Raw genomic sequence first — 14451 nt, 5'->3', positions numbered from 1 at the left:
GAAGACGTTTTAGAAAATCCCTAATGAAAAACAAAGAGATTATATATATATACATATATATATGTATATATATATATACATACATTATATTTTAATATATTATGTCATATACATATGTGTATTATACATTACACTATTGTAATTATTATATACTATATAATATATAGATTTATATAATTAGTATATTATATACATATACATACATAGACACATATGATATATATTAAATATTACTTTATTTCTAATAAATACATACAAACACAGATACACACCCTCCATTCTTGTGGATAACCGTCTTTGCTGGAGGTTGAATGGAAAAGGAAACCCACACACAGCATTAGTTAATTAATATATTATGTCACAGCAGCAGCAACACTATGAACCAGAACTCTATTTATCGAGGGAATAAGATACACGGTGAGGTTGTACTGCCAAAACAACGCGGTCCCAAGCGGAAAGAAATCAGCAGGTGGCAGGACTCCGAAGCCAAGGCACCCCCCTCACTGCTCAGACCCGAGCATCCCTAACCGGCAACGCCACCCCGGGCCGGGCTTCCCGGGCGGGCTGCGGGACGGCGCAGACGCACTCGTTCCGCCTTCCCACCAATCTCGACCCTCGACGCGTTCCGTTAGTGCGTGGAGGAGCCCGGCGGGAGGAGAGGCCGCTCCGTGGGCAGGGGATGCGGCGCGCCCAGCGGCTGGACCCGGCGACGGCGCGGATGGCGGACTCGCAGCCGTTATGCGTGGCGGAGAAGCGCAGAGGCCACTGCGCCGTGGTGGACGGAAACTTCCTCTACGTGTGGGGGGGCTACGTGGTAAGGGGAAGAGGCGGGACGGGGCGGACTCGCGCCGGGAGCCCGTCCGGCCTCTGGGCCCGAGCGGACGCCGAGCGCCCGCCCACACCCGGCCCCGAGGCGGGGGCCGGTCCGCGGCCAGGGTCCGGCGCGCCCGGCGCCCCCCGCGCCCCGCGCGTCCCTCCGCCGGCGGCCGGTCTCCCAGCCGCGCCAGGGCTTGTCGCCGCCCCGCCGTTGCTTCCACTCTGAAAGCCTTCAAACCCGCGTTCCGGGGCTCTTCCCACTCTCCGGCCCCCCTCCCCCCGACTCCCCGCAGCTGTCCAGTAACCCCCGGTCTGGCCAACGCTAAGTCAGTCTCTGCGCGATTAATTATCTCTAAATGCTTGCGCAGACTTACAGGCACGACGAGGACGCCGTGCTGTTTATTATTTTGTAAATATTTCCCTATTGCTCCAGCGCGATTCGGAATATTGAAATCACTGAAGCATTTGAATATTTCTAAGCGATTTTTAGTGGCATTCCTTTATCATTGGGCAATTACGAAGTTTTTTCGAGCCTCAAAATAGAGGCATATTAGCAACAATATACTAAAAATTGCTTAAATGCTTATTACAGGAGAGGTTTGAATGTGTGTATTTGTTTTGTTTTATAATCATAGGATTATAGAACCAAGGATTCTAAAGCCAGAAAACAGTTCAGGAATATATGCCAACCACTTCGGTTTACAGGTTTTTTTTTTTTTTTTTTTTTAAAGGCAAGCCATCTGGAAGTTCTCTTGGAAATAGAACCTACATTTTCTGACTGTCTCTATACTGTTATGTGACAGATGTAACATGACTGAATCACTCACTGAAATAAAGTACATACTATCTCTGTTAAATGATTCTCAGATCCAAGTCGGTTTTTGTTGTTTTGTTTGTGTGTTTATTTTTAATTTGGTGCAGTATCAGGAGGGGAAAATTAGAACTAACCTTTGAGTGCCTACTATACCTGGCATGTGCTAGGTACTTACACATCCCTAATCTTATATAATCTTTTCCATACCCTGTAAGGTAAGTAATAGCCCCATTAAAAATAAGCATGATGAGTCAAAGAGAATGAGTCAATGAGAATGAATAATGGCCAGTTGACCTCAAGGGCAGGAGATTCCAAGGTAGGTATACTGGATTTCCAAAGGCTATTTTTTCCATAATAAACTAACATAAATTAGATGACTCTGCTTTCTCAATGTCTAATATTTCCACCATTTGTTCTTTATAGAAAAGGAGCCTAGATATAATGATGGTTTTATGCAGAAGAAATATTTTAATTGTTTTTGAGCTCTGCCACTTGAAGATGTAGGTGTCAAACTTCCTCTGTTATATTGATTCTTAATATTGTAAAAGTTAAGAGAAAAAAATCTCATTTAAAAAAGTAATCCACTATCTCAGATCTGGTGACAGTGTATATTTCTTTTGGGTCTACAAATGAAATGTCTGAATATTTTTAATCTCCTTTTAATCTTGAAAATCGTGTAATTGATAAGATTCCAGGTGTTCAGGTTGTAGTAAGTGAGTAGACCATTTATTGATCCAATGAGTAGAGTGCTGTTAGAACTGCTCTGAAAAGTGCTTTACAGCTTTAACTGGAGTATGCTACAGGCATACCTTGGATGTTGGGGATTTGATTCCAGACCACCACTATAAAGGAGGTCAAATGATTTTTTTGGTTTCCTAGTGCATATAAAAGTTACGTTTACATTATACTGTAGTCTATTAAATGTGCAATGGCAAGATGTCTAAAAAATATGCATACTCTAATTTTAAAATATCTTACTGCTAAAAAATGCTAACCATCATTGAGCTTTGAGCAGGTCTTAATCTTTCTGCCGATGGATGGTCTTGCCTTGATGTTAATGGTTGCTGACTGATCAAGGTGGTGGTTGCTGAAGGTTGAGTGGCTGTGGCAATTTCTTAGAATAAGACAGTGATGAAGTTTGCGTTATCAATTGACTCTTGCTTTCATTAATGATTTCTTTGTAGCATGTGTTGCTCTTTGATAGCATTTTACCAACAGTAGAACTTCTTTCAAAACTGGAGTCAGTACTCAAACTGTCCTGCTGCCTGATTAGGAATAGAAAATGTAATATTCTAAATCCTTTGTTGTCATTTCCACCATCTTCACAGTCTCTTCACCAGGAGTAGAGTCCATCTCAAGAAGCCACTTTCTTTGTTCATGCATAAGAAGCAACTCCTCATCAGCTCAAATTTTATCATGAGATAACAACAACTGAGTCACCTCTTTAGGCTTCACTTCTAATTCTAGTTCTCTTGCTATTTCTATCACGTCTGCAGTTCCTTCCTCCACTGAAATCTTGAACCTTCAGTTAAAAAAAAAAAAAAAAAAAAAAAACAATATCCGTGAAGTGCAGTAAAGCTAGTGCAATAAAACAAGATATGCCTGTACTTTTTAAATTCCAGGGATTAGCAGCTAAAATATGTCTAAGACATGAGTGGAAGGAAAAAATGGGAGGCAAGAAAGAGACACTGAATATCATGAGAAAAAGTAGAATCCTTCTGTTTTATTCAGATCCTTCTGAACAGAAAATAGCTAAAATGCCGTGGAATCTGGAGGTAATCCAGTAGTCAATAATGAAGAATAGTGATCAAATAATTCCAGATTGTATAGCTGCAGTTTTCGTCCTTACTAACAAAAAACAATGTGCGTTAAAATTCATAAATATATATCCTGAAGCTTGAATGGCCTACAGATAACTGTCTAGATTACTCATTACTCTTGTCAGATGTATTCTGTAGGATAGTGTATCAGAAAACAGTTCTACCTCTCTCTAGAGGTAAGAGTGGAAGTGCTGAAAAAAGTAAGTGGCATATTTGAATTGGTGCCAGAATATTCTTTTGCACCTACTTCTTCCATATCCTTTCAGTATCATGCAAACTTTAGTACTGCTGCAAGGAATGTTGAGAATTTCTGAGTAGTTTTCCCAAATTTTGGAGGAAAAGCATAGGGGTTTAGCATGTTTGTAGGTGGTATGCTTTCCTTTTAGGGTTTTATTTCCATAACACAATCGCTCTTAATAATTTTTGCCCTGAAATTTTCCTTATAAAAATATGTACATAAATATGCTTAACTACGTATTTCTGTTCTGGATGTGGACTTAAAGCGAAGATCAATTTAGAACATGTCTGAAAAGAATCAAGATGAGAGGCTTACAGTGCCAGATATTAAAACATACCACAATACTGTAATAGTTACAGCAGTGCTCCTGATGCAAGATGAGTTAACATGATGGAATGGAAAAGAAGTTACATAAACAGCCTAGCATACCAAACTATTTTATACTTAAAAGGTACCGTTTTAATTCTGGAAAAACAATTATTTAGTAAATGGAGAAAATGATAGATTAAAGCCTTAGGATTGAAGAGTTGTTTTTTTCTTTCTTTCTTTCTTTCTTTCTTTCTTTCTTTCTTTCTTTCTTTCTTCCTTTCTTTTTTTCTTTCTTTCTTTCTTTCTTTCTTTCTTTTTTTTTTAAGATTTTATTTAGAGAGAAACAGTGAGAGAGCATGAGGGGAGAAGGTCAGAGGGAGAAGCAGACTCCCCGTGGAGCTGGGAGCCCAATCCAGGACTCGATCCTCGGACTACGGACTCCAGGATCACAGTCTGAGCCGAAGGCAGTTGGTTAGCCAACTGAGCCACCCAGGCATCCCATGGATTGAAGAGTTAATGTAGGAAAATTAAGCTATATCATATCAGAGGAAAATATGTGACTCTTAAAATCTTAAGTTGAGAAAAGAAAAATGAATTGGGTAAAAGTATGAAGGAAAAAGATTGGTAGATAAAACTTTTAAAAAAGCAAAAAAAATGCTTTTAAACAGCATCAAGTAAAAAGGCTAATGACAAACTGGGGAAAATATTTGCAACATATATGATGGGCAAAAATAGAGATTTATAAATATCTATACCAATAAAAGTATCTCCATTGAAAATTGACCAGTGGATATGTACAAGCAACTTACACAAGAAGAAATGCAATATGAATTAAAAGAACCCAACTGAAAATGAGATTTTTCTTCTTCAATTTGCAAAATCAAAGAGAATTTTTGAGAAGACATGAGGAAATTAATTAATCTGATCATGGGAGCACAGATTTGTATGACCTTTTTTTAAGGAGAAGTTTAGTGATGGGTATCAAAAGCCTTAAGTATTTGTTCTCTTTAACCTAATCGTTCTGCTTTACATACTCTTACACCATGACATAGGCTGTTCATGTCATGTGGAAGACACTTATTCTTTTCAGATGCCCAAAATTTGAACCTCCTTTCTCTATTGTAGTATTGCCCATCAAATGTCTTGTTAGGGATATATGTTGTAGTTGTCTGACTACCTCCTACCTACTTCTCTAGAATGTAAATTCTATAAAGATAGAGGTTTTGTTCCCTGTTGTAGTCCCAGCATCTAGTCTACGTGGCACCTATAAAAAGAGGCTGGGTGCCATGTACTCATTTTTCTAGCCTCCTTTGCAGCTAGGTTGTGGGCAAGTGGCTTGGACTCAGATCAATCTGCTAGATTTGGACTTGGAGTAAAGATGTAAGAATGAGGACCTGAAGAGGATTCTTAACCAGCAGTAGAATCTATAGGAAGATGGAGGTCCCTGACATAAAGGGCAGAGCTACAAACTGCAGCCTGTTGCTTCCCAGTGATGGGTTAGCTCACCTGTCCTGTTCTCTGGCTTAATTTCAGAACTTGCTCTTCCTCATGGAGATCAGAGGCTGGTTCTCCAGCTTCCCTTGGGGATTTTGTGAGAGACTTCATATTCACTTCTGAAAATTTTAGAGTCTTAATGTTAAAATTTAAAACGTATGTACAAAAAGGACATGTAAAATAAGTATCATTTAAGTCAAACATGTTTAACTTCCAGATTAAGAAATCGACGAGAACAAGTACCTTAGAAGTTTTGTTTGTCTTTCACTTACTACAATGTTCCTCCCACCCAACAGGGTACCAGTATCTTGATTTCTAGTTAATCACTCTTTATAGTTTTGCCACACACATGTCTATCTCTAAACAGTATATTATTTGGTTTTGGAATCCTAGCATACATTTTCTTTTGTGACTTAATTCTTTTAGTAAATGTATGTGTTCTAGATTCACACATTGCTTGTATTTGGCTAGTGTGCCCTTGCATGGCTGTACCAGTTTTGACTTGATGTCCATTCTGATTCGTCAGTTTCCATGCTGCCTGGTTGTTAAATATCTTGAAAATCACCCCTGAATTCACTCACCTGATGTCTGTCCTGTACAATATTCTTTTGTGTGAATTTACTGCAATTTATCTGTTCCACTATTGTTGAATATTTGAATGTTTTGGTTTTTTTTTTTTTTTTGGTATTGTTAACGAGTGCTAGACTGAACATTTTTATAACATGTCTCCTATTTATACGTGCACAAGAGCATGCGTACCCTCTAGGGCACATACCAAGGAATGGACTGCTGGGTCACTGGGCATCCACATCTCCAAATTTACTCAGAGATGTCACTGTTTCCCAAATATTTGTATCAATTTGCACTCCCATCAGCCTCCTCCTTGTTCCACATCCTTGACAACATTTGATACCATCTGGCCTGAAATTTTTCCAATCCAGTGAGTGTGACATATTTCATTGTTTTATTTCCTTTCCTATGATTACTATTACAGTTAAGTGTCTTTTCCTATGAACTATTATAAACTATTTGTATTTCCTTTTCTGTAAAAATGGCGATTCATATCTTTTGCTCATTTGTCTATTTGGGTTATTTGTTTTTTTCAAACTGATTGTAGGAATTCTTTAAGTATATAATTATATGAATTGAATAGGTCTTCTCAGTTTGTAGCTTGTCTTTGGGCTTTCTGGATGATTGTCTTTTATTCAACACAAGTTCGTCATTTTAATGTAATTACAGTCTTTTCCTTAATGGTTTGTGCATTCTGCATCTTTAATCTTCAACAATATGGAGATCATAAAATTTTCTATATTGTCTTCTAAACAGTTTTCAGTTTTGCCATTGTTGTTTCAACCCTTTTTTATTTTTTAAAGATTTTATTTATTTGTCAGAGAGAGAGAGAGCAAGCGCGAGTGCATAAGCAGGCAGAGGCGGAGAGAGAAGCAGGCTCCCTGCAGAGCAAGGAGCCCGATGCGAGAAATCCCAGAGCCCTGGGATCATGACCTGAGCTGAAGGCAGCGGCCTAACTGACTGAGCCACCCTGGTGTCCCACAACCCTTTTTTAATCTGAATTTTTTGTTTGCTTAATTGGTTTAAGATAGGGATCCAGTTTCATTATTTTTTTATATGGATAACCCATTGTCCTTGTGTCATATATTAAATAGTTCCCCTTTCCGTGCTAATGTGCAAACTCAATCTATCACACATCAGCTTTTCATGTATGTGTGATCTGTTTTTAGGTTCTTTATTATATTCAGTTATCTCTTTATTCTTTTGACAGAACCACATTATGTAAATTACAATAGCTTTATTAAAAGCTTAAATGTTTAAATGTTAAATTAGAAGTTTAAATACCCACTCTGTCTTTTTCTTCAGGAATATTTTGTCTTTTTAGAGCCTTTTGTGCTTTTGTAGTTTTCTTTACTATTTATTTTTGCAGTAAAATATGTAAAACTTATAATTTGCCATTTTAGCTCATAGTTTAGTGTGCAATTCAGTGGCATTAATTACATTCATAACATTATACAATGTTACCTCTGTCTAGTTCCAAAATTGTTTATTTCTCCAAACAGAAACTCTGTATTCATTCTGCCATAACTCATACTCCTTTCCTCAGTCCCTGTAATTTCTAATCTTTTTGTCTTTATGAATTTGCCTTTTTCTAGATATTATAAAGAATTGAAATAATACAGTATTTTCTGAGTCTGGTTTATTTTACTTACCACGATGTTTTCAAGGTTCATCTGTGTTATGTATAAGAACCTCACTCTTTTTTACAGCTGAATAAGATATATCATATGTCTGTACCACATTCTGCTTTTCCACTCATCTGTTGATGGGATACTTGGATTGTTGCCATTGGTTGTGTACTGTGAATAATGCTGCTATGAAATTGGCATACAAATAACTGAGCCCCTATTTTCAATTCTTTTGAGTACCTAGGAGTTGAAATGCTGGATCACACGGTTATTCTGCATTTAACTCTTAGAGGAACTGTGTAATTGTTTTCTCAGTGCTTCCTCATCTGTATAAACTTGAGAGTGAGATTGTCAAATAAAGTACCCTATTGAAATTTTATGTTACTGTATTTAATCATTAGATCATAGAAGGGTGACAGACATGTTGTGGAATTGAGTCTTCTCCAATTATATAGTATATCTCTCTACTCAGGATTTCTTTTAATGTCTTTTGATAACGTTTTACAGTGTTTTCATAGGGATCTTGTATATCTTTTGTGTATTTATTTCTTTGTATTTTTTATTTCTATTAATTTTTTTATAACTAAATTCTCTGGTTATTGCTGGTGTTTTGAAATACAATCAACCTTGAATACTTTTGATTCTGGCAAGCTTTCTTAATTTACATTAATTCTCATAATTCATCTGTTAATTTTCTTTTTATTTTCTATGTAGATAGTCATATAATGAGCAAGTGATGACAGTTTTGTTTCTTCCATTCAAATTTTATTCCTTTAATTTTCTTTACTGCACTGGTGGACCCAAAGTACAATGTTAAATAGCAGCTGTTTTTTTTTTTTTTCTTGTTTCTAATCTCAGAAGAGTAGTTTTCAACTATTAACCATTAAGTTTGATGTTTGTGTTAGTGTTTTGTTTATTTGTTTGTAGATAACCGTTTTCAAATTGAAGTTTTCTTCCATCTAATTTCCGATGAATGGCTGTTGAATTTTGGAGAGTGATTTTTCTGCATCATACTGAGATAGTCTTTTTTTTTTTTAAGATTTTATTTATTTATTTGACAGACAGAGATCACAAGTAGATAGAGAGGCAAGCAGAGAGGAGGAAACAGGCTCCCTGCTGAGCAGAGAGCCCTCGATCCTAGGACCCTGGGATCATGACCTGAGCTGAAGGCAGAGGCTTTAACCCACTGAGCCACCCAGGCGCCCCTATCTCCTTTAGTCTTTTAACAGGATAATATATAGTAATAGTATTATAATACTAAACCAATATTGCATTTTCTAGGTTAAATGTAAGTTAATATAATTTTTAAAAAATACATTACTGGGTCCAGTTTGCTAATTATTGAGGGAGGATTTTTTTTAATTTTTTAATTTTTTTAAATTAACACATAATGTATTATTAGCCCCAGGGGTGCAGGTCTGTGAATCATCAGGCTTACACACTTCACAGCACTCACCATAGCACATACCCTCCCCAATGTCCATAACCCAACCACCCTCTCCCTTCTCCCGCTCTCCCCAGCAACCCTGTTTGTTTTGTGAGATTAAGAGGCTCTTATGGTTTGTCTCATTGAGGGAGGATTTAAACATCCCTTTGTAAGTGGATTGGGTATTGTTCCTTCTTTTATTTTTGGGATGGTTTTTGTAAGAAAGAGTTAATTATTCTTTGAATGTTTTGAAGACCTCATCTGTAAAGCCATCTGGTACTTTGTAGGGGAGGTTTTAAATCTCAGATTCAATCTATTTAAGGCTATGGATTGTTGAGATTTTCCTTTTTTTTTCTTGAGTCAAATTTGGTAAGGTTCCCTCACCCCCCACCACTAGCCCCAGGAATCTATCTATTTCATTTAGTTTTAAATTTTCTTGGCATAGGGATGCCTGGGTGGCTCAGTTGGTTAAGCAGCTGCCTTCGGCTCAGGTCATAATCCTGGTGTACTGGGATCAAGTCCCACATCGGGCTCCTTGCTCAGCGGGGAGCCTGCTTCTCCCTCTCCCTCTGCCTGCCATTCTGTCTGCCTGTGCTTGCTCTCCCTCTCTCTCTGATAAATAAATAAAATCTTAAAAAAAAAATTTTTTTTCTTGGCATAAATCTAAGTTGTTCATAATACCCTCTATTTAATCTCTGTAGTAGTTATAGGTATATCCCTTTTTCTGTTCCTAAAATCATTTAATAGCAACTTCCTTTCTTTCCTTTTTTGAATAATTTTGCCAGAGGCTTATCAGCCTTATGAACCATCAGCTTTGGTTTATTTGATCTTCTCTTTTGTGTTTATTTTATTAATGTCTGCCTTTCATGTCCTACTTTCTATCGGTTTATTATGTTGTTAGTTCTTGAACTTCTGATTTTGGATGCTTAACTCATTCTTTTTGAGATTTTAAAATTCTTTTAAATTCTTAAAATTCTTTAGCTGTCTTCCTCATTTTGATGAGCAGTATTTTGTTATTTTATAATCCCAATATTTTATACTTTCCGCTATTATTTCTTATTTAACCCATATGTTTGGGAAAATATTTTAAATTTCTATGTTTTTATAGGTATCTGTTATTAATTTCTAACTTAATTGTGTTATACTCAGAATGTTGTTCATAATACCCTCTATTTAATCTCTGTAGTAGTTATAGGTATATCCCTTTTTCTGTTCCTAAAATCATTTAATAGCAACTTCCTTTCTTTCCTTTTTTGAATAATTTTGCCAGAGGCTTATCAGCCTTATGAACCATCAGCTTTGGTTTATTTGATCTTCTCTTTTGTGTTTATTTTATCTTTATCTCCCTCTGCCTCTGCCTGCCATTCTGTCTGCCTGTGCTTGCTCTTCCTCTTTCTCTGATAAATAAATAAAATCTTTAAAAAAAATTTTTTTTCTTGCCAGTCCTTTGGAATATGTTGAGGCTTGCTTTCAGGACTAGCATGTGATCAGTTTTCATAAATGTACCTTAGTTCTTTTATTTTAAACAAAGATTTTAGTTATTTAGTATTAGAGCATGCACACAAGCATGGGGAGAGGATAGGCAAAGGGAGAGGGAGAAGCAGGCTCCCTGATGTGGGGCTCTGTCCCAGGATCCTGGGATTATGACCTGAGTGCAAGGCAGTTGCTTAAGCAACTAAGCCACCCAGATGCCCCTATACCTTTGTTTTTATAAAGAATATATATTCTAATGATCAGGTGAAGTGTTTTATATATGCCTATTTTATCAATCTTGCTGATTGTGTGGTTCAAATCTCTTATATCCTTCTTATTTTATTTCCTATTCTATCAGTGACTATAAACAGGCATTAAAAACTCCTACTCTGACTAGATTTGTTAGTTTCTTCCTGTGGTCCTGTCAGTTTTTACTTTAATGTATTTTAAGCTATCTTTTAATATATATAGGACTTTAGAATTATTTTACCTAGGTAATTGAATGTTTTATTATTTTGTAATGATCCCCTCACTCTGTATTACCTTAAAACATTACTTGCCTTAAAATCTGTTTTCTCAGTACATTTACACCAGTGTTCTTTTGGTTAATGTTTGCATGGTATACCTTTTTCTATCTTCTGATGGTAATTGTGTGTATCTTTGTATTTTAGATGTATGTGTTATAACCTGAAAATAACTGGATTTTGTTTCTGTCTAACCTGACACTCTGTATATTTTATCTGAAGAGTTTATTTAGCCAATTTATACTTAATGTGATTCTGATATACTATTTTTACCAGATGTGGGGTATTTTTTTTAAAGATTTTATTTATTTATTTGACAGAGATCACAAGTAGGCAGAGAGGCAGGCAGAGAGAGAGGAAGGAAAGCAGGCTTCTTGCTGAGCAGAGAGCCTGATGTGGGGCATGATCCCAGAACCCTGGGATCATGACCTGAGCCGAAGGCAGAGGCTTTAATCCACTAAGCCACCCTGGTGTCCCCAGATGTGGGTTTTTTGTTGTTGTTGTTGTTGGTTTTTTTTTTGGTTTTGTGTTTGTTTTGAGAGAAAGAAGGGGAGCAGGAGTGGGGTGGGGGAGGGGCAGAGAGAGAATCTTAAGCAGGTGCCATGCCCAGTGTGGAGCCTGATGTGAGGCTCCATATCACCACCTGAGATCCTGACCTGAGCTGAAATCGAGAGTTGGTCACTTAACTGACTGAGCCACCCAAGCTTCCCCAGATATGTTTTATATTTGCCTCTCTCTGTTTCTGTTCCTCCTCCTTCTCAACTTTCTCATTTCAAGAATTGTTTAAGGGGTTTTTTTGGTTCTCTTTACACTTTTTTTTGTCTTTGTGTAGAAATTATGATTTATTTCTAACCGTGTAGTAGCTACTCTATTTCAACATGAATACTTGGCAAAGTTCAAAGGTAATAGTTTTCTTTCTTCCCAGAGAGTTCAAGTACTTTAGAAAATTTCAAGTCCAGTCACCCCTTTCCCTAGGTATTCTTATCCTGTTTCCCTCCCCTTAAATTAAACATTAAAAAAAAATTTTTTAACCCTTTTTATGGTCTAAATTTACCCACACATTTACCGATATCTTGTCATACTGTTTCTTATCACATCTCAGATCTTTAATTGCAGATCATTTTTCTTTTGTCTGAAATAACATAGCTATTAGAATTTCTTTAAATGAGGGTTATTGGCCAACTGTCTCAACTTTGGTTTGCCTGAAAATTTATTTTACCTTGGTTCTTAAAATATATATATATTTTTAAAGATTTTATTTATTTATTTGACAGAGATAGAGGAAGCACAGCAGGGGGAGCAACAGAGGGAAAGGAGAAGCAGGCTTCCCACTGAGCAGGGAGCCCGATGTGGGGCTCCATCCCAGTACCCTGGGATCACGACCTGAGCCGATGGCAAACACTTAACTGGCTCAGCCACCCAGGTGCCCCTAAAATATATTCTTTTACTGGTTATAGAATTATACGGTGACAGTTCTTTTCATTAAACACATTGGCTAATCCTTGGTTGTTACTAATGGGAATTCAGTCATTAGTTGCCATTTGTTTGAAGGTGATTTGTTTTTTATCAGGTGGTTTTTAAGAATATATATTTTTCTTTGATGTTCTGTTGTTTTACTGATGTGTCTTGGTATGGATTTCTGTTTATGTATGCTTAGATCTTGTTAGGACTTCCTAGATCTCAAGGATTGATGATGTTCATCAGTTTTACAAAATTCTCACCCTTTGTTTCTTCAAATATTGCCTCTTCCTCATTCTATTACATGTTAATGAACTTCTGATTAGACTAAGTTCTTCTCTTTCTTCATGTCTCTTAACTTCTTTTTTGTATATTCCATCTCTCTGGGCCATATTTCCAGATTACGCAGTTAACTAATTTTCTTCTTTAGGTTCATCTTGACAGAACAATTTTAGTGGAATGATGGGTTCAGAAGCCAGATTTATTTGGATTGATGAGAAAATGACAGATGAAACAGTGGAGACATTCACTATAGTAAGAATGGAAGTTTTGTTGTGAAGAGAGCCAAGAATTAGGAGAAGGAGTTAAGGGAGGGTTTATTTGTTTTAAAGGTGAGTGATATTAAGGCATATTTGGATATCTATAGGAATGATCTAGTAGAGAAGGAAAACTTGATGATGTAGAAAAGAGGGGTTAATTTAAGAATGAAATGTCTCAGAAAACAAGGATCTAAGTCCAAATTTTTCAATTCTTTGATTTATTTCTTTTGTACCACCCCATTTAAAGATCAGTGAAAGAGGTTTTGTTTTGTTTTGTTTTAATCAGGCTGAGATGAGCCTGCTGTTAGTTTAACAAGTATTATTCATGTATCCATTCACTCAGTCAATCAACAAACATTACATTTGCCTTTTAAGTGCAGTTACTGTGCTGGGCTCTGGGAACAGAATTTGAACAAGATAAACATGACCCCTGCACTCACGAAGCTATGGGTTAGTGGTAGTAAGTGGATGCGATGCAGACAAAGGACTTGGAAGGGCAAATAGAGTACTGTAGGAGAGCATTTAATAGGAATCTTAATCCTTTACCCTTATTCTAGGAGATTACAGAAGATTACATTTAAACTGATTTCCAAAGAATGAGGAGTTAACCAGGCAAATTCTGGGAAAGCATGTCCAGAAGAGAGAAGAGGACAGATAAAGGCCCTGTTGCAGCAAGGAATTTGCAGAAATTTAGCAACTGAAAGAAGACTAGAGCATAGTGAATGAAAGGCAAGATGAGATTTGGGAGGGTAGCAGATGCTGTACAGTACAGAATCAGAAGAACTGTAGACTATCCTGGGAGCAGCTGGGAAGCACTGAAAGGATTAATAGTGACAGAATCTATTTTTGTAATATTTCCGTTGTAAAAGTGTGTGCATGAGGCTACTGGAGCCTGATGCCGTTAAACCTTAGAATCATATGGTTACTACACTCCTTCTTAAAATTATGTGCTTACTTATCCATCTAATATGACTTCTACAACCAGACATGAATGCAGCTTTCCTTCGAATTAACAGAATGATTTTCTGCTCTGTATGTGTGTGTGTGTGTGTGTGTGTGTGGGATAGTGGTAGAAGTCAGATACTTGGTAGTCAAGATACTATCTTCTAAAATTTAACAAACCGATGAGAAAATAATATTTAGTGTATAAATAATATATGCATCATATAGCTTTAAAAATACTTAAACTGCTATTTTTAAAACTAGCTTTTTTGAATTATTTTGCAGACCAATAAATTTGGGAATTTGTATAAGGATTTGTTTTAATCCCTAAGTTTTTAGACTTAATATAAATAAGATTTTTTTCTCTATTCTTTTTTCTCTTTTCATCATAAATGTCAGA

General features: G+C 36.7%; 1 protein-coding gene across 1 annotated transcript in view; it reads left to right on the top strand.

Annotated features, from left to right (window-relative positions):
• The first annotated feature begins 223 nt into the window (after positions 1-223).
• Positions 224-14451, top strand: part of KLHDC1 (kelch domain containing 1) — a 51667-nt gene continuing 37439 nt past the window's right edge. Inside the window, exon 1 of the mRNA XM_082735209.1 lies at positions 224-814. Within this exon, the coding sequence (XP_082591335.1) occupies positions 680-814 (135 nt within the window). The 5' untranslated portion in view covers positions 224-679. The remainder of the gene's footprint in view (positions 815-14451) is intronic.

This window comes from Mustela nivalis (genome assembly GCF_964662115.1).
Source record: "Mustela nivalis genome assembly, chromosome: 6".
Classification (NCBI taxonomy): Eukaryota; Metazoa; Chordata; class Mammalia; order Carnivora; family Mustelidae; genus Mustela; species Mustela nivalis.
Note: the sequence above shows the minus strand (reverse complement) of the source record. Positions and strands in the feature narration are given on the sequence as shown.